This window comes from Aspergillus glaucus (assembly GCF_001890805.1).
Source record: "Aspergillus glaucus CBS 516.65 unplaced genomic scaffold ASPGLscaffold_24, whole genome shotgun sequence".
Lineage (NCBI taxonomy): Eukaryota > Fungi > Ascomycota > Eurotiomycetes > Eurotiales > Aspergillaceae > Aspergillus > Aspergillus glaucus.
The window spans coordinates 69,958-87,414 of NW_019170476.1; the positions used below are offsets into that span (position 1 = coordinate 69,958).

General features: G+C 48.8%; 8 protein-coding genes across 8 annotated transcripts; 5 read left to right on the forward strand and 3 right to left on the reverse strand.

Annotated features, from left to right (window-relative positions):
* Window positions 1–240: 240 nt before the first annotated feature.
* Window positions 241–1,929, reverse strand: ASPGLDRAFT_69420 (uncharacterized protein; the record flags this gene model as incomplete). The annotated part of the gene is made up of 2 exons (XM_022549365.1): window positions 241–885; window positions 1,063–1,929. The coding sequence occupies 2 exons, from the start codon at window positions 1,927–1,929 to the stop codon at window positions 241–243; spliced, it is 1,512 nt and encodes a 503-aa protein (XP_022397008.1).
* Window positions 1,930–3,418: 1,489 nt separating this feature from the next.
* ASPGLDRAFT_861286 (uncharacterized protein) lies at window positions 3,419–5,889 on the forward strand. The gene is made up of 4 exons (XM_022550369.1): window positions 3,419–3,797; window positions 3,847–4,271; window positions 4,321–5,694; window positions 5,840–5,889. The coding sequence occupies exons 1-3, from the start codon at window positions 3,632–3,634 to the stop codon at window positions 5,461–5,463; spliced, it is 1,734 nt and encodes a 577-aa protein (XP_022397009.1). The 5' UTR covers window positions 3,419–3,631; the 3' UTR covers window positions 5,464–5,694; window positions 5,840–5,889.
* Window positions 5,890–7,372: 1,483 nt separating this feature from the next.
* On the forward strand, window positions 7,373–8,245 carry ASPGLDRAFT_51520 (uncharacterized protein). The gene is made up of 3 exons (XM_022547551.1): window positions 7,373–7,910; window positions 7,969–8,098; window positions 8,215–8,245. Exons 1-2 carry the CDS (start codon window positions 7,658–7,660, stop codon window positions 7,995–7,997), a joined length of 282 nt encoding a protein of 93 aa, XP_022397010.1. The 5' UTR covers window positions 7,373–7,657; the 3' UTR covers window positions 7,998–8,098; window positions 8,215–8,245.
* On the forward strand, window positions 8,148–9,151 carry ASPGLDRAFT_29012 (uncharacterized protein; the record flags this gene model as incomplete). The annotated part of the gene is made up of 2 exons (XM_022543814.1): window positions 8,148–8,300; window positions 8,360–9,151. 2 exons carry the CDS (start codon window positions 8,148–8,150, stop codon window positions 9,149–9,151), a joined length of 945 nt encoding a protein of 314 aa, XP_022397011.1.
* Window positions 9,152–10,919: 1,768 nt separating this feature from the next.
* On the reverse strand, window positions 10,920–12,881 carry ASPGLDRAFT_69422 (5'-methylthioadenosine/S-adenosylhomocysteine nucleosidase family protein; the record flags this gene model as incomplete). The annotated part of the gene is made up of 5 exons (XM_022549366.1): window positions 10,920–10,963; window positions 11,021–11,348; window positions 11,430–11,639; window positions 11,806–12,093; window positions 12,192–12,881. 5 exons carry the CDS (start codon window positions 12,879–12,881, stop codon window positions 10,920–10,922), a joined length of 1,560 nt encoding a protein of 519 aa, XP_022397012.1.
* Window positions 12,882–13,423: 542 nt separating this feature from the next.
* ASPGLDRAFT_51526 (uncharacterized protein) lies at window positions 13,424–13,994 on the reverse strand. The gene is made up of 3 exons (XM_022547552.1): window positions 13,941–13,994; window positions 13,595–13,779; window positions 13,424–13,534 (listed from the first exon to the last, which is right to left on the reverse strand). Exon 2 carries the CDS (start codon window positions 13,749–13,751, stop codon window positions 13,596–13,598), a length of 156 nt encoding a protein of 51 aa, XP_022397013.1. The 5' UTR covers window positions 13,752–13,779; window positions 13,941–13,994; the 3' UTR covers window positions 13,424–13,534; window position 13,595.
* Window positions 13,995–14,271: 277 nt separating this feature from the next.
* On the forward strand, window positions 14,272–14,947 carry ASPGLDRAFT_134769 (uncharacterized protein; the record flags this gene model as incomplete). Its single annotated transcript, XM_022541322.1, has 2 exons — window positions 14,272–14,316; window positions 14,375–14,947. 2 exons carry the CDS (start codon window positions 14,272–14,274, stop codon window positions 14,945–14,947), a joined length of 618 nt encoding a protein of 205 aa, XP_022397014.1.
* A 1,428-nt stretch (window positions 14,948–16,375) lies between these two features.
* ASPGLDRAFT_29015 (uncharacterized protein) lies at window positions 16,376–16,886 on the forward strand (the record flags this gene model as incomplete). Its single annotated transcript, XM_022543815.1, has 2 exons — window positions 16,376–16,466; window positions 16,510–16,886. The coding sequence occupies 2 exons, from the start codon at window positions 16,376–16,378 to the stop codon at window positions 16,884–16,886; spliced, it is 468 nt and encodes a 155-aa protein (XP_022397015.1).
* Between the last annotated feature and the right edge of the window lie 571 nt (window positions 16,887–17,457).

Consider the following 17,457-nt stretch of genomic DNA (forward strand, 5'->3'; position numbering starts at 1 on the left):
TGGGAATGGATATGGTCATGGTAACAGTGATGGACAGGGCCAAGAGCAATGGCCGCAGCAGATTTACTTTCATCATTGGGTTCCTGGGGAGAGTGATTGTCGGAGGAAGAGGAGGGGGAAATGAAGATAGCTTTTGTACATTTATTTCTCTATGTTATGTGCACCATCTCTATATCTTGAGCTTCGCTCTTTTAAAAACAAGTCTATGCAGTAGCCTGAACCCTCTCCTCCACCTCCTTCTCAGCCCTCCTCCCCTCCGGCCCCCCCCGCATTCCGCTTCTGCACCATAAGAACCAAATTCTTCAACGACGACGGCGCATCCTCAATATCCATAACAACCTCAACCATATTAAACCCCTTCCCAGCCCTTAGTTGCCTACCCCCCCAAACCTCCCCAAGCTCACCCCACGTCGTCACCTGTCTAGTAAACACCGGATAACTCGGATCATCCCGCGGAGCCCCAAAATACCACGGCGACTCGAGATACCTCCACGGCTGGACCCAGTTATGCTTTGCTTTCATACCGTGGAGATACCGCTCGATCGTGTATCCGTCGTTGTTGATGAGGAAGGTGACAACGTCGACTCGGTTGCGGATCATATCGCTCACTGATTGTGCAGACATTTGGAAACTGCCGTCTCCTTCGAAGAGGATTGTACGGCTGGATGGGGGGCGCGTACCGGAAGCGATTTGCTCTGCTTGTGCTATTGCGGCCCCCGTGCACGTGCCGAGCATGTAGCCGATGGAGAGCCAGATGGCGGAGTTGATCATGGTGGTTTGTGGCGGGAGGACGAATTTCCTGCCTCCGGATGACGGGGTCCCGGTCTCTGTCATGACGATGTCGCCTGGACGGAAAAAGTGCGATACGCGCAGCCAGAAGGTATCCTGGTCGATAGGTGCGTCTGTGTGCGGAGGGGGCAGTTCATCTCGGATTTGCAGCATGTTCCCCAGATCCGGGTACGGGTCTAGACGTGGTAGTCGATCTCGACGGTTACGTTGCGGTTGGTTAGGGTTGTGTAGCCGTACGTGTTAAGTGTCGGCGTTGAGGGGGGCGATTCGGACGATTAGATCGCATAAGTTCACCCATGGCATGTAAACTTGTTTCCCTGCGGCGCCTGCGTAGTCGCCGTGGAAGTTGGGGTATGTTTCGTTCACAATGCCTTTTCCGAAGGGCGTCGTTGAGGTCGGGAGTCCGGTTATGCAAACTAGTTCGTCTGTCTCCTCGCTGATTCCGTATCGAGGCGCGAATCCATCCACGATGATCAGCGGCTGTTTGGCAGCGTATAAGCGCCGAAGTAGGTTCTCGATGGCTGCATTCTCGATCACCTCATCATTCTCAGGCACTGGGAGAGAAAGTCGAATATCCTGACCCAGTCTTTCCGCAGAAACCTTCGCCTGAACAAAATCCGTCGGCAACTCAATATAAACCGGCCGACTCTGCACCAAACACTCCCGTAGCACCCAATCCACCATCTCAGCCGCGGTGCTAGCATCCGTGAGATTTACCTGCGCACAACTAAACCCCTTATAAACCCTCCTATACCTCCCAAACTCCCCATCCCCAAACGAATGATGCATAGTCAACCCTGCCCTCTGCGACGCCATACTCGGCACCCCAACGATATGCACGACAGCCGCCCTCTCAGCAAATGCCCCGCCAATCGCATTGAGGGCTGACAGTTCGCCCACGCCAAAAGCAATGATTAACGCTGAGATTCCCTTAATGCGCGCGTAGCCGTCTGCGGAGTAGCCGGCATTGAGCTCGTTGGCGTTGCCGACCCAGGTTAGGCCGGCGGGGGCGATGTAGTCGAGGGCGACGAGGTTGAAGTCTCCGGGGACGCCGTGGATGCTTCGGATGCCGAGTTGGTGGAGGCGCATGAAGAGGTATGCTGCCAGGTCTATCTGGAGCGGGTGGGTGGCAATGGACATGTTGAAGGTGGTATTTCAAGCGGATGAGAATAGGGTGGTCAATGGGTGATATAATTTGAATTGATCGTGACGAGCTATATAGACTCGTGAATAACCCCCCCCCAAGGCAAGTGTTTATCGCGGCTTTCAGGTTCCGCGCTCGGTGTAGCAACAGATTTCCGAAAGTGGAAACTAACGGGAACCCAATGGTAGCCGATACAACCAAGCGCGAAGGACTTGTTTCAAGTCATTTCTATGGGTTCAAATGCCCTCATAGCGACGGGATAAAGACGTACTTCCCCGAGAATGAGCGCCCTTGACCTTTCCGAACTTGGAACTGAAACTGTAGCTAAAGTTAGGGCTTGGGGGGGAGTGAACGAAGAAAGCTGGGTGAATGGGTGTAGTTATTCATAATTTTATGATTTCTTTGCTTCCCAACCATCAAGAATCGCTACAGCTTCCTTGCACTTTGGTGCCAATCCCCTTTCCCTAGCGGTGCGACCACTGGTGGTGTCTCGTAAACTGGTATCAATTCCTCGCTCCAGGAGAAAACGAACACACTCGAGGGCATCAGAAGCCACTGCACAGTGCAGTGCCGTTCCTAAGCCCCGTGAGCTCCGAATATCGAATAGTTCCGCGTCATATTCGAATTCGCGCTGATTGATAGGGAAGCCTTCTTCATCCAACTAGGAAGTATCGGACAATGGCTACCTGGTCCCAACGCGCCGCGCGAGTCAGAAGCCGGTGGTGGATGAAGTGAGTCGGGCCCACACGCGCGGGTTCCCCGTTGGGACCTTATAGCGGACTTCTGCTTGAGATGATCTGTTCAGGTGACAGGTAGATCAGGTTCTGTCTCTACATGAGACAGTTGGTTTTGTAACTCTGGGAGGTTGCCGGTTTTGGCGCTGGTTAGTAGCTCCTCCAGGAGGGGGGGGGGGGGTTCGTCTGTGGGCATGGTGTGCGGTAGTGCTTGCGAGGCAATTCGGGAGGGGAGGCTAGGGTGTTTATATGCAATACGAAGTGTTTTAGACTCCATAATAGACATGTCGCAGCAGTGATCCCTACAGGCGGTTCTTAGCAGTGAAAGATATATCGGACAGGTGCGGGGAATGGTTTCTCCGTAGGGGGCCAGAAATTCTGCCTCAGGCAACAAAATGTGCGTCTGGTTACATCGGGGATTCTCGCAATAAATGGAATGCACACAATACAAACAGATATATTGCCATGCATTAGCTCGATGCATCCTTTCCTTTACAGGTGGCTTGCAACTGACTCGAGCACCCCAACGGAGACTCCGTACAGATACATCGGAAGTTCAGCTGGCCATGAACAGAGATTTCACGGTCAGAAATACACAAAGATAAGGCTCGGTGACGCTATGACTGTCCGATAACTAACCGGAGATGTCCGCACGCATTGGGACTGACGCAAAGTAATTGCACCATTCAGCCAGCCATCAACAGCTGAAAGAGCGCTAGGTGGGATACTTAATAGGCTGGACGCGGGATCGCAATTTCTGTGGTTGAATCAGGAGTCTCGGAAAATAGCACTAAGGCGTGCTATGATGCATAGTTGCATTTTACTTGCTTTTGTACCTCGTGCCCGGCTGGCTACGATCATCACAGCTGAGCGGCTGAATGCCTCCACACCGAGGGCCAAGGTCCAATCATGGTAAAAATCCGCGTGCTTTGCGATAAACTTTGGGCTGAATGATGAGGTGGACATGGCGGCATGCAGGCGGAGACAGGCGAGTGGGACATGCATTTATAGCCGGGTGGTTCTGCTCTTTCGATGTTGCAGACATTTCCCAATTTTGTGTTTTTCCGTGGCTCACAGTATGGCTAACATTATGACTCGGCATGTGGTTTGTATCGGCGCTGGATTTGTGGGTGAGTTACGCCATGGCTGCCTTATGAGATGATGATGTTGACGATATAGGTGGCCCATTCGGTGCCATGATCGCGTATCAATGTCCCGATACTCTGGTCACGATCGTGGACAAGGACCAGCGACGTATCGATGCATGGAATTCTGACAGTCTTCCCATGTACGAGCCCGGCTTGGAGGATGTCTTATCCAGCATCCGCCGACGACCGACACAGATCGCACATCCCGAGTCTGGAGAGGACTTGTCAAACCTACGATTTTCGACAGAAATCGAACAAGCCATAAGCGACGCTGACATTATCGTACTGTGTATCGATACGCCAACCAAGTCGTTTGGCATCGGAAAAGGTCTCGCGCCGGATCTGGCGAACATCCAAGCAGCCGTGCGGACGATTGCGCGAGTAGCAACGAGCGATAAGATTGTGGTCGAAAAGTCGACCGTACCATGCGGGACGGCTGAATTAATTCGCGACTTGGTGCGTTCCCATGCATCCATCTAAACAGAGACGAAGCTAACGAAACCAGCTGGAATCCGGATCATCACAACAGGTCCGATTCGAAGTCCTCTCCAATCCCGAGTTTCTATCCGAAGGCACAACCATCACAGACTTATTACACCCCTCCCGGGTGCTTATCGGCTGTCAACAAACCCCATCCGGACAAAAAGCAGCCGCAGCGCTATCCGCCATCTACGAGGCATGGGTACCTCGGGACCGAATCAAGACGATGGACTGCTGGTCATCGGAATTATCTAAGCTAGCAGCCAACGCAATGCTCGCCCAACGACTAAGCAGCATCAACTCTCTCAGCGCGATCTGCGAGGCTGTCGGCGGCGATATCGACTCACTCTCCATGGCATGCGGGCTGGACCCGCGGCTTGGACCTAACATGCTGAAGAGCAGTCTAGGTTGGGGAGGAGGCTGTTTTGAAAAAGACGTGCTGGATCTGGTTTACATTGCGCGCACCCTGGGGCTGGACACGGTGGCGAACTATTGGGCGTCGGTGGTTGAGATGAACAACGAACAGAAGACCCGGTTCCTGCGGCGGATTCTCTCGTCTATGCATGGTAGTGTGAGGGGGAAGTCGATTGCAATTATGGGATTCGCATTCAAGAAAAACACTTCCGATACGAAACAGTCGCCGGCTATCCCTGTGGTAAGGGGATTGCTGGCTGAGGGCGCTCGGATATCCATATACGACCCTATGGTACCATCGACGACCATCCTGGCCGACCTGGCGCCGTTGTCGGACAGGGAACTAGCACAGATTCACATCTGCAAAACAGCATACGATGCATGCGACAACGCCGATGCGGTAGCAATAGTGACCGAATGGGACGAATTCCGAATGACCGAAACACGGAAGCGAAGCTCCACACAATCGACTCTGACAGACGATGAACAGGATTGGACAGCACAACAACCCCCAACATCGCGATGCCTGACGCCAGACAGCGAGGAAAACCTATTCATGGTACCACCGGCGACCAGAGAACCGGTGGATTGGGAACATATCGTGAACGGGATGCAGAGTCCGAAGTTTGTGTTTGACGGGCGAAACATTTTGCCGGGAGAACGGATGCAGATGCTGGGATGTCGATATGTGCGGGTTGGGCGCATGTCGGAGTGGGATGCGGTGCGGATGAATCGATACCCATTTAGCGGTTGATTTTTGTTTTCTATATTTTGTCTGTTATGCATGTGCAACCGTGTTGTGCGCAAGGCTATCGGCCGGGATATTACACTCGGACTAGAGCGGTGGTGTGCACATATTACTCGAGATAGAGCACTGTTATGTACCATGTGAGAAGATCCCGGGAAATCCGAATGCAGCCTTGCGTGATTATTTGGAATACCTTCGCATTCTACTCCAGACTCTGGTAGAGAATACTCAGTACGTGCAAGTAAATCACTACTATACTACTCTACTTCTCGCCTGTCCAAATGCATCCAAGCCTATTATCATAGACCTTCACCACTGTGACAGTCTTGAGCAATAGGAATCTATTGGTAGACTATCTGACGAAATTCTAACATGAGGAAAGAAAGGAAAAAAGGCAGGTCCTGTGACCCTGTCAGCGACAAGCTATCTAGTGTGTGCGAGGGCCTCATGCCCTGCTCCAAACAGACCAAAGTAATCAAACATGCTATACAACTAGCGAGCGTCCATGCCCCGTGACAACCACATCCCAGGACGACAATCTGCCAACGGCGGTGGACAACATGGGTTGGATTTGGAACACACACTTTGGTTCTTATTGAGTCAACTGGCTTGTTTCAATTAACTTCCGGTACATCAATCAACGCAATCGTTATTCATTCTGCGTTTCCACGAGTCCTCCGGGTAAAATAAGCTGGTAGTAAAGCGTGCTGATTTAATTAGCAGGTGCCGTGTAAGCAATCAAGGGCTGGTTTACCATGCCCACAATATGCTGGTCCTCATCAGTGGGTTTGATAATTCCATTGACATCGATTTCCTCAAATAGTTTGTCCAACCATCTATCAACGGCATCTCTATTCCAGCGGGACCGAGGACCCCTCAGGTTTTCTTGAATACGCACGGTGTTCAACCGGCTCCTTATAGCAACCATGGTGCGAGAAAATTGCCTCCAGCTGGCAGATGTCATCTGCATATCCAAAGCGGCCGCGGCGGATGCGGTTCAGGCCCTGTTTGAAGATGGGTTTGATGAAAAGCATGAAAAAGGATCGGGGAAATCGGGGATCCTCGTGGTAACCCTGCTGGAATATCATAGGTTTTGCTGATGTGGGTTCCTAGACGCAGGCTGGTTGTTCGACCCTGGGTGAAGCTAGCCACCCATTGGAGTACAGTACATTGGTAGGTCAGCCCTGCTCTCGGAGCCGTCCAATCAGTCGCCCTGGTAGGACAGCATCAAAGGCGCCTTGCACATCCAGTGTGAGCATGGAGGCCTTCAGCCCCCGGGCCCATGCTTCCTTAACATAATGAACCAGTGCCGCAGTTAGGTCTGTGGCTGAACAGAGTGGGAGGGCGCCAAACTGTTGTGGATGGAGGACCTTATGCTTGATAGCTATTCATGCCATTTGGCGGGCTATGAGGCGCTCTAGGCCCTTTCCCAAAACTGACAGGAGGGCAAGTCGGCCTGCTATATGAGGCTACTACGGGCGCTAGGCGAGGGCGGAAGAGCACATGACCCGCCGGGTACTAACAACATGGTGTAACTAAATGGCTGTCACATAAAAGACTGCACTGTTCTGATACCCTGTTGGGTACTGTCAAGTCCCTCTTGTCAGGGTGCAGGGTCAGGGATACAGACAGGCAGGATATATATTAGGAATTGACGAACAGAGCAAGCTACAGGTCAGGCTATCTACAGGTACATAGTATTGAATCTGCTGTAGAGTGCTTTCTAGAACTAACTAAGAGCGTTCCATCGCCGTACGATAAAACTTCTCCGGAGCTCACTAGATCGGTCCGATATTCATCCGATCTTCATCAGATTCTCATCATTTGTGAAACGGGGAAGCTTCGGGGCAGCGGTGCCGATTCTCCGGATTACCGTACGAGGCCCATATGACAGCCGTGGGCCGTAGAGACAGTATCGCGCAGTAGGGAATGTACGTAGTATTGAGTCTGCTGTAGAGTGCTTGCTAGGACTAACTAAGAGCGTCCCATCTCCGTACGATAAAAATTCTCCGGAGCTCACTAGATCGGTCCGACATTCATCCGATCTTCATCAAGATTCTCATCATTTGTAGTCTCGGACCGACTATCATTCCGCATCATGTAACAAGGTGGTCGTCCTTATCCCCCCTAACCCTCGCCAGTATCGAGGGATTCCTCTGGTCTCCGATTTCAAACGGATTGCAAGACATTCGGAAAAAAGATGAGCATTTTTTCTCGACTGCGAAACCAGACTCTCCGATGGTGGTACGACGTTCCTTTGCCAGCATGCGAGGCTGACGCGACTCCAATCTTCCATCCATGGTATAGATTCGATTCATCAGTCAACAAGTGGGTTTCTTTTGATTCCACCTCCAGACTTACTGGTACAGGATACAAGCCCAGTGATGGTGGGAAGTTCGTCCTGGTTACATGGGAGGGGTTGAGGGGTTCATGCCTAAAACACATCTGCACCAGTAATGCTGACAGCCTACAAGTAGTCCAATGAAACAGCAGCTGATGCACTTTCCACAGCAAACAACCCAGAAGGAAGAAAGAAGTAACTAACTAGTTAACTAACAGTTGATTACGTCAGGATAGGCGGCGGAGGAATTCCTACTACATACTCTACTACATACTCTACTACACACTCTACTACATACTTGTATTCTATTCCCCCAACCTTCCCCTATACATCTTCTCCGCCATACAGTATGCCTTCATTCCCGAATGGACTCGGTGACATCATAGAACCCAGCACTGAATCAGCAGCACTCATAGCCAGCACTCTCTTCCAAGCTGGAATACCGGCAGCGCTCTGGGGGCTTTGTGCAGCGGCAGAGTATGGCGGAGACCTATGCCCCCTGGTTTGTCTTGTTTACCTTGATTGATTTCCATCAGAGGCTAATGGTATCCATGGCTGTAGGACATTGAGCTTCTTGTGAATGACAATGATCAAGAGCATGCCTTTACCATACTCACATCACATGGCCTTATCCCCTCCATAGCAGACGATCATGACACGCTGTCCCCTACAACCTTCGCGAGCTGGCGCCAGAGCTCTTCGAACCACCAATATCGCGATCGACGCGATCTCCGCCACGGTGCGCCCATCTACGAAGTCCCACCAGCCCAATCGCTCGATTCAAACTCTCAACCTGTCTTCATCCCACGCATGTTCATCATTCTCTATTCCACAGAACTCACTGGCCTCGCGCCGCTTCCACCCCCAACATCATATCCTGAATTGCTCTCGCCTTCGGTGCAAAATTTATCAGAGTCCCCATATGTTCCACTATCCGCACTGCCGGGAGTCGCGGGCCGAGAGGAGGATAGTCCCGCCGAGTTTGCGACTTGCCTACTACCAACGTTTTCGCGCCTGGTAGAGTCGGAGATGCACGTCCTCCCACAGGACCCTTCACCCGACTCGCTCGAGTGGGGTCAGCACATGGCTCAATTGTCAGCGCTTGTTCACTCGCGTTCCTGCCCAGGAGGTTTGGACCATGTCCCGGCCATTGCTGCTCCAAAGTTCCACGAATTCATCAAGTGGGTTCAATTATCTCGCAAGGGAAAACGGGATTGCCATGCTTTGCAACGCTTGCAGGAAGATTACAAGCAACATGGAACCTCTGTAAAGAGTATTACCAGCCGCCATCTAACCCTGCAAGTACCATTGACAATATGGAAGAGGATAAATCTGATATGCTCGATTATGTGAGCACTCAGGCTAGAAAATACAGGCGCAGGGAATCAGTACTCTGTAGACTATAATGAAGTCATTTGGTGGGCGACAATCTGGGTTTATTTCATTTCATTTTTTCATTTTTTTTTTTTTTTTTTTTTTTTTAAATATATTATTGTTTGTACAAGTGTAGCTGTACAAAGAAGCAAATTTCCAGATTCCACTGAGGCGGCGTTGAGGCGTTGAGCCGTCACACAGCGCAGTGATAGGCGGCAGTATTCATTACTTGTAAAGTGGGCCACAGTTGTCCCTTGTCGAGGTGCAATGATCCTAGCCGGAGCGATTAGGGCATTCTCCCGAATCGTTCTGGACTGCCCAGGGAGCCAAAAGCGGCAAGAATTCGGACCGAAAACAGAAAGGGCAGGTTCCCAGTTTTCCGTAGAAAACATCTACAGTAGTTGAGGGGGCTTTCCCTTTCCGTTTTCAGCCCGAGCCCTCGCTGCTTTTTGCTCCCTGGACAGCCAGAAGCAGATCTAGACCGATCAGGGAACCGCGCCGGAGCGATCCTGGAGTGATCCCAGAGTGATTTAGAAGCATACCCTGATCGGTCAGGCTAGGATCACTCCCCGCTGACAAGGGGGCCAGGTACAATGTGCGAAGTCAAGCCCATAATCTTACCTCACCAAACTGATCCTTTGATTTAGCAATGTCATTTCGACGGCCAACAGCACGGCCAATATTGGCAAACACCACCAACGGAACAAACGCTGCCATCCGGGCAATCAAGACAAACGATGCCCTAGCCCTGCCACACAACTCATATGTTCCTCTTTATCCTGTAGATAGATTCTTCTTCTTCTTCTTCTTCTTCTTCTTCTTCCTCCCTAGATTCGATATTCTCGTCTTTTGGCTACCTAGTTTAGATAGGAACATCATCCGTTATTATCTACCAGACGAGCCCGTGAAAAAAATATAATCTGGTAGTTGAAAAGTTCTCGAAAAATGCTGTTGGCGATATTAAAATATTTAAATTCACCACTATTACCAAGCCCTTGCTTTGAATACGAGTTAGAAAATTAGATAGATGGATGATTATGTCACGGGCTCGGAATAGAAGATAATAACGGATGATGTTCCTATCTAGACTATTGTAGCCATCGACGAGAATATCGAATCTGGAGAAAAAAGAAGAAAGGGAATCTATCTACAGGAAGAAAGGGGTTTTATCTGAATGGTGTCGCCGCGCTAGTGCTCTCTCTGTTTGCTTGCCCAGATAAGGGCGTTTGTCGATATCAATCAACAAAGCGGCGTTGAGGTGTTGAGCCATCACACTGCCCAGGACAGTGGTGTTCGACCATATTCATCCTTAGACTCCAGGTCTGCATCCTTGTCAAGTAGCATGTTGACCACATGAGGCCTAGAGTGTCATTCCCAACCCGCAATTCCCGTTCCCGAACCCTTCCCATCCCGCATAGGGTCGGGAATTGGGACCAATCCCCAATTCCCGCAGTGGGAAAGGGAGTAATTGGGAATTCCCGCAGTTCCCGTTTACTCCCATAGGGATGGGTCGGGTTGGGAAATGTGGGAAATGGGAGTGGTTCATATTCCCGAATTTCCCATTACATACTATTACAATACTTAATCCAACCATGGTTAGAATATAGTACGCAGTTCAACTTATCGGATTAGGAGGCTACCACCAGCTCAGTATTTGTTAATGTTGCCAATGATTCTTATTTGAGATTATCAGTTATTTAAAAGTGTTGAGCTCAAAATTCAATGATTATCCTTACTCTAATCATGGTCATATTATGCCCTTTGATGGATGATGGATCTTTTCAGTCATGTCTATAGATTGCACAGTAATGCGATCCTTAGCGGTAGCACTAATTTCACAAGAGATACAATCCTTAAATTGCTTCATAATATGAGCATCTGGCCGTGAGGTTGCAAAGAGATTTACCCCAGTCTCGGCTTGAAGGTAAAAGATCTCTGATAGGAATCTCGATCGGCAACCATTAGATGCCTGGCATTCATCAAGCGCATCAACAATAATAAAGACTCTTGAATACAAAGCCACCACGGACAGGAGAGCCTTTGAGATGTCATCATATGATGGTCGTGTCCTTTGATGTTTGTGATAAAGATTGCTTACAGCATCTGGGAGGGAAGGCCAGTCCTGACTCAGCTGCTTTAATAGACTCAAGAGTAAGTCTTCAATCTTTTGCTCATCCTGCCGGCGGAAGTTGCAGTAAATGTACCCAATTCCAACAGTTTTGTGGTCTTAGAATTGTTTAGTGAGATTGTCAATGACGGTTGCAGCCATGATTGTTTTTCCTGCCCCAGGAATGCCTGGACAGAATAATGTCTGCTTGCTTAGACTTAGCCAAGACTTGTACTTGTTAGAGTTTAAGAACCATTGGCCAGTTCCTGGTTGCTGTCTTTTCAAGAAGTCACTTTGTTGAGGACCGTAGTCAATTGATGTGACCCAATTGAGGATCTCAAGGTCTTCTTTTCTGTCTAGCTTGGACCCCATTATTTTTACACTGGCCTCAGTAGTTGACATTTTATCATGAACTATAGATTGGTTAGGATATTGTTATGAACATGATGGTGGGTCTCGGGAATAACTAACGCTTGTCTAGAATGTCCTTCACTGGGAGCTGTCCATCAACATCACCTGGCTGTACGTATTCAAGAAGTTCCTTGACATATGCTGCAGCTACAGCAGCAGCGTATTCCTGCCATTCTTTGTTCTTCTGCGAGTCGGCATAATCACAGATTCCCCGGATAACAATGCAAGGGAAGGAATTCATGAGCCCTGCTGCCTCCATTTCAACACACAACACTTTCCCACTGAGACTCTTGTTGAGACTGTCACGGAACTTGGCGTCCTTGATCACTTGGTCACCAGATGCGATTAGACCATAATGCACGCATGAGTCTCCAGGCTTCCTTGGAGTTCTATTCAACTCCATCTCACTATCCATAGGAGCAAACGCCCACCAGCCTAAGAGGCACTGAAGAAGGGCCAAGATACTCTCCCAGAACATAAAAAATATAGCTTGCCATCTGCTCTGAGGGAGGTGGAATCTCTCTCTGGAGTGGATAGTGGGTCCTTGAGGGAATCAGACCATGTATATTTTCGCACCAGATTTGGATATCTCCTTCCCAATTCAAGAAGATAATGATGAATTCTGGAGCCATGCATGTCATGCTTGGTCTCCAGTTTCGTCAATACCGTCAGCAGTGCGGCAGGGGGGTTATTCATTGCACCAGTCCGTTTGAAGTTGCCACCTGCTTCTGCCTTGCCCATATCCCACTGGACCACTCCAGAAAATTCATCAACAGGCACACTAACCACAACATCTCCAAGCCTAACCTTGGGTGGGATACCGCCGCCGATACCAACCATAAGACTCGCTTTAATGGATGGAAAAGTGTTAAGCATTGAGGTCGCGACCGTCGCTGCTGAGTTATTGCCATACTTGCCTTTCGGTAGGCAGGCTATGACAATGTTGTGCCCTCCAATGGAGCCCAAAGTGTATGTGTTGGGATCAGTTGGTGGTTTCAGTAGATCTTGATGTGGCTCATCTAGCATTGCTGTTGCTGCAGTCTGCTCCTTTGGCAGTGCACAGACCCATCCCACAGTGTAATTACTGTGCTTCAGCTTTTTGAAAGAAGCCTTGCGGTCTGCACTGCTATCACTTGTCTTGCTGAATATGGGCTCTTTGTCGTCACCAATTTCTCCGTGGCTTCCTGACATTTTTGGATCGTTCTGGAGGTTACAGGCCCATGCAAGACAATAGACAGATTGCTTTCGGTAAGGATTCGAAATCAGAGGTTTGATCGAATTTGGTAGGGCAGGCTCAATCAGAACCCAGAAGTGTTTTGGTCAAGATTTAGTAGCTTCGACGTGCTCGAAAAGAAATCAATTGCATAGTATTTGGCGAGGAGCGAGATACCCGCCAATAAATTCTTTCTTTCTTTTTTTTTTAAAAAGTACGAACTGTAAGAGCTGGTGAAAAGGGAATGAGGGGATTCTAATTCAGCCTCGCGGCGGACAAGCTGACGGGCATTGGGCATAAATGCAGCTCAGCTGCACGCTAGCATACTCCCATTTACAGTTATGATCGCTCTGCGCCGCTGTTACTATTCAAGAGCCGAAGGATCTCAGCAATTATATTGGTGAAATCATGCGCATGGAAGATTGTAAACGAAGCGCATGCTCACCAAGTAGCAGCTGAAGAGAGCGCGTAGCTCAGGGATCGGGGAATCGGGGAGTCAATTAGTTATCCGGACTGCACGAGGCTATAGGCGAGGAATTTGAATTACACAAAAGAGGGTGATATTGATAGCTATAAATACCGTTATGATAGAATGAGTGCTTAGCCATCTAAAGCGTATGGCTATGGTGTCCTATATGAGGACTCTGTCAGCTGCGCTAATTGGGCCGACTATTAATATATCCTGACTTACATCAGACTGGCACTGTGACAGTACTCCCCTCCTCAAGGCCGAGCTCCATCGAGACCAGGTCCAGGCTTATGGGGGCAGCGGCGGCGATAGTTTGCAATATCTCTTGGGCGTGTTCCAAATACGCTGCCGGTTCTTTGGTAGGATCATCATAAGTCATAACCCATCCATTCGACAGTATACTTCAGGTGAGGCCCTCCACGACCCCTCCTTTCCTAGTGGGTGTCTAAGATGTCTTCAACTTGCCATTCTTCAAGTCCTTTGGCCTCAACAGGTGGTGGCGGTTCTCGTCTTCGGTCTGGGACAGGGTTTTCAGTAGTGGGGCGGAGCAGGCTGACATTGAAGACAGGACGTGACGCCTAAAGGATGCTCAAGTAAAGGAACATAACTCATTTCCAATTGAACGCCAATTTAAACGCCAAATAAAAGAAGTCTCTATATATTATTCCAGCGCCATTAATTCTCATTTCTTACTTCCCAACATAGTTAAAGTTAGTCCTATCATACTCATAGGCATAGTCGGCGACATCGAAACCCCAATCGCCCGGGCTGCTTTTGCTGCAGACACTCTTGTCGTTGTTGTTAAACGCCTTGCAGTGTGTTCTACCCAATCAGTCAGCGACAAAAAGTTTCATGAATAGATATAAATAAGAGCTCTTAGCCAAGATCGCCAGTTAACCATGTCGGGTATACTTCTCTTCTGCACGGCCCAAATGCCGGCCTCGGTACGCCCCGCGACCCCCAATCTGCACCATTGACATGCCAAACTAAACCATATCACAGGTAATCAATCGTCTAATGACTGACTGCACCACTCCATCTCTTGCATGCAACGTCTTCAGCCTAGTTCGCAATCTTGACCAGCCCACTCTCGACAACCCAAACTCTAACCCACCTATTGAGGATTTCCAAACGGGCTTTGTAGGATACTCCGACACGGACCTCCGACAATATGCCAAACAGCGCACTACTGATCTCAGACGCCAGAGAAACCATAGTCTAGTTGCTGAATGGATCGCAGTTCTTGATCAGAGATCTGTGGCAGAGGGGAATGTGGTCATGCATCATTACATGGAGAAGTCAGCGTGGGAAGACATGTTACAGGACGCAGAGCAGGAGGTGTGCATCCCAGGCCAGGCAGATGTGAATGAGGCAGAGGACTCAATATGGTGGAAGTGGAGGGTGCCATTTGCGTCGGCATTTAATCTCTGGAATAGTGTGGAGAGTTTGGAATGGGAGGGGCTTGAGTTGTACTCCAGGCCTGAGTATTTGGGTGAGGATGGGGTCGTGCAGACGCATATTCCGGACCAGATTGTGTCGGGGGGTATGGTTGATCCTAAGGATATGCTAGAGTGAATATGGTAGTTTTGCATTATGAAACTAGCTCTAAAGCTCTAGCAATTGAAGACATGCTACCAGGAGAACGCTGGTCTAGTCCACATGCAAATCGTCTACTTGAACATCATTGATTTTCCCAGGAACAGTCCATCATGCCGGAGTTAACCCCATGCTTGTCATAGCATTAGATGAAAGTTGGCAAAATCTGTTGACATTTGAAAGCGATCATTACATAGAATGTAAGGAACTATGAAAATGACGCCAAAAATGACGACTTTTGAGGCCGTTTACGGCCGCATTTCCACCCATAAGTAGTAGTAGTAGTAGTTAGTAGTAATGTGTGTATGTCACAGTGTATCTATTTTACGTCGGGGGCGGGTCTTTCCACGCATCCTTGGGAGCCTCGAAAGCGGAAAGCCCTGGTCCCGATGCGGGACATACGATGGGCAGATCGGAACTGCCTGTCACCTAGCTAAACTACCATCTATCATCTATATACAGGTAGCCCCCCGCGCGGGGGGCTGCTTGGGTTTTCATGACTGTCAAAAAGCAAATTGAGCATATTGGTTTGCAACAAAAAAGCAGGAACGCGAACAAGAAAGGAAGAATAAGAGTACAATAAAAGGGAAGATAAAGGGAAGGGAGAGAGAGAGGAAGGGAGACCAGAGGTAAGCCTGGATGTCCCTCCCTGAACCCTATTAGCCTACCACCTCTGAATACATACACACATCCATTCTTTCAGGATGAAATGTCAATAAGTCAATAGTTTCTTTCTTTTTTTCCTTACTCTTTGATATTCCCGTCGCCGCTGTCTAGATAGTTGAATGGAGAAGTTTGGTTCATTGCTCCAATTGAGCCAGTGACAATAACTAAACAGACAGAATTTGAGGTCGTAAATTTTATCATACATAATAATATCTAAGGAGCAGGATCTTCTAGTGTGCTCCAGTAGCATTAAATGCTGCCATCCGACATCAACCAGATATTCGGTCTTTTGCGCAAACGATCAACTTCATTGTTGCGAGAACAGGAATACTACAAGCGAGTTCCGGAATTTTTTGTCTAAGCCCCAGATGTACTAGCCAACTGGGATATTTTTTATTGCACAATTTGTATAAAGTACGCACTGAGCTCTTATCCCTGATGCGTCTAATAACACCTTGGATTCATCTCCCACTACAGACCGCACGTGTGTTTTGATGTGTCCCTCTTGTCCAACATTACTTTTTTGATTTTGCCCTCTCTAGTCAAATAATTCATCCTGGCCTGGTTTTCATACTTATGGGGATCATAAATTCTCTATTTGACGAGCCCAGAGGACTGAATCGCCAGGAATGTCTCCAAAAGTGATCTCGTACTTATTTAACCACATATTCCTCCCCGAAAAACTCCCTCAGAAAGACGACCACAATCCAGGAAAGTGACATTTGCTCAACCGTCATTACAATGATCGCTCGCTTAAGAAAAACCTACAATCACCATGGCGGCGTCGATAAAGTCAAGCTCATAGGGGCACTGACGGACCTGAGTAGTGAAGGTATGTAAGTTTAAGCGAGGCCCAAAGACTGAATCCTAACCAGCTGCAGGTAAATTCCTCCCTATCTATGTTCATGCTCAGAACGCTGGCATTTTAATATTATCAACAAACACCCCTGGCCTGGAGGACAACAGCCCTAAGGAGGGACACTCTGAGGAAAAAACAGACATGCAATATCCACATGAAAGGTTCAAATATGCTAAGGAGCCGTGTAGAGTCGAAGAGAGCCTAAAGGATTCCTCTCTTTTCGGTCTCACCTGTTCATTGGAGATTTATTGCCTGATGTCTTGGTCAAAATATCAGATTGAGCTTTTTGAAACCGATGAGGCCAAGGAAGACCGTCTGGATAATTTCAAAAAGGAAGTGGACTGTCATAGTCGGCAAGTGGAGACATGTAGTTTATATACGCCGCAAAAATAGGATTTGGGGTATGGATGACACTTTACCAATCCATCCTAAAATCATGAATGGGCTGACAAGCGTTTGATCCATAGTGGATTCAACTATACCTGATAGAGCCAATGCTGGAGTATCCTTTACGGAGTCTTCTCGGAAATTGAACGAATGGTTAGACAATGGAAATCCCGAAATGCAGGCAGCCCTGGGCCTCAAGGAGCAGCAATGAATTGTTGTGTATTATTATTATTATTATTATTATTATTATTCATACACGCATCTGTCAGCCCTATAGGCCGAGTGGCGGCAGGTCCTGCGGGGCAGCCGGGGAAGCCGCCGTAATGGTAGTCGCTATGTACATCGTCGCCTTTATACACATATCCTGATATCTCATTCCGCATGTTGTATAGCCCGTGCTGCTGGTTTTCGTGCCGCTGTTCCCATGGCCACGAGGATCCATGGGCTTGTTGGATACTATCTCGTTTCCTTCCCTACTTCTGCAAGCGTGTAACCTTGGCTGCGTTATGCTGCCGGTTTCCCCAAGTCTATTGTTGTGACTCGGTATGTGGTTGGTAGAGTTTGAAACTGGCCTAGG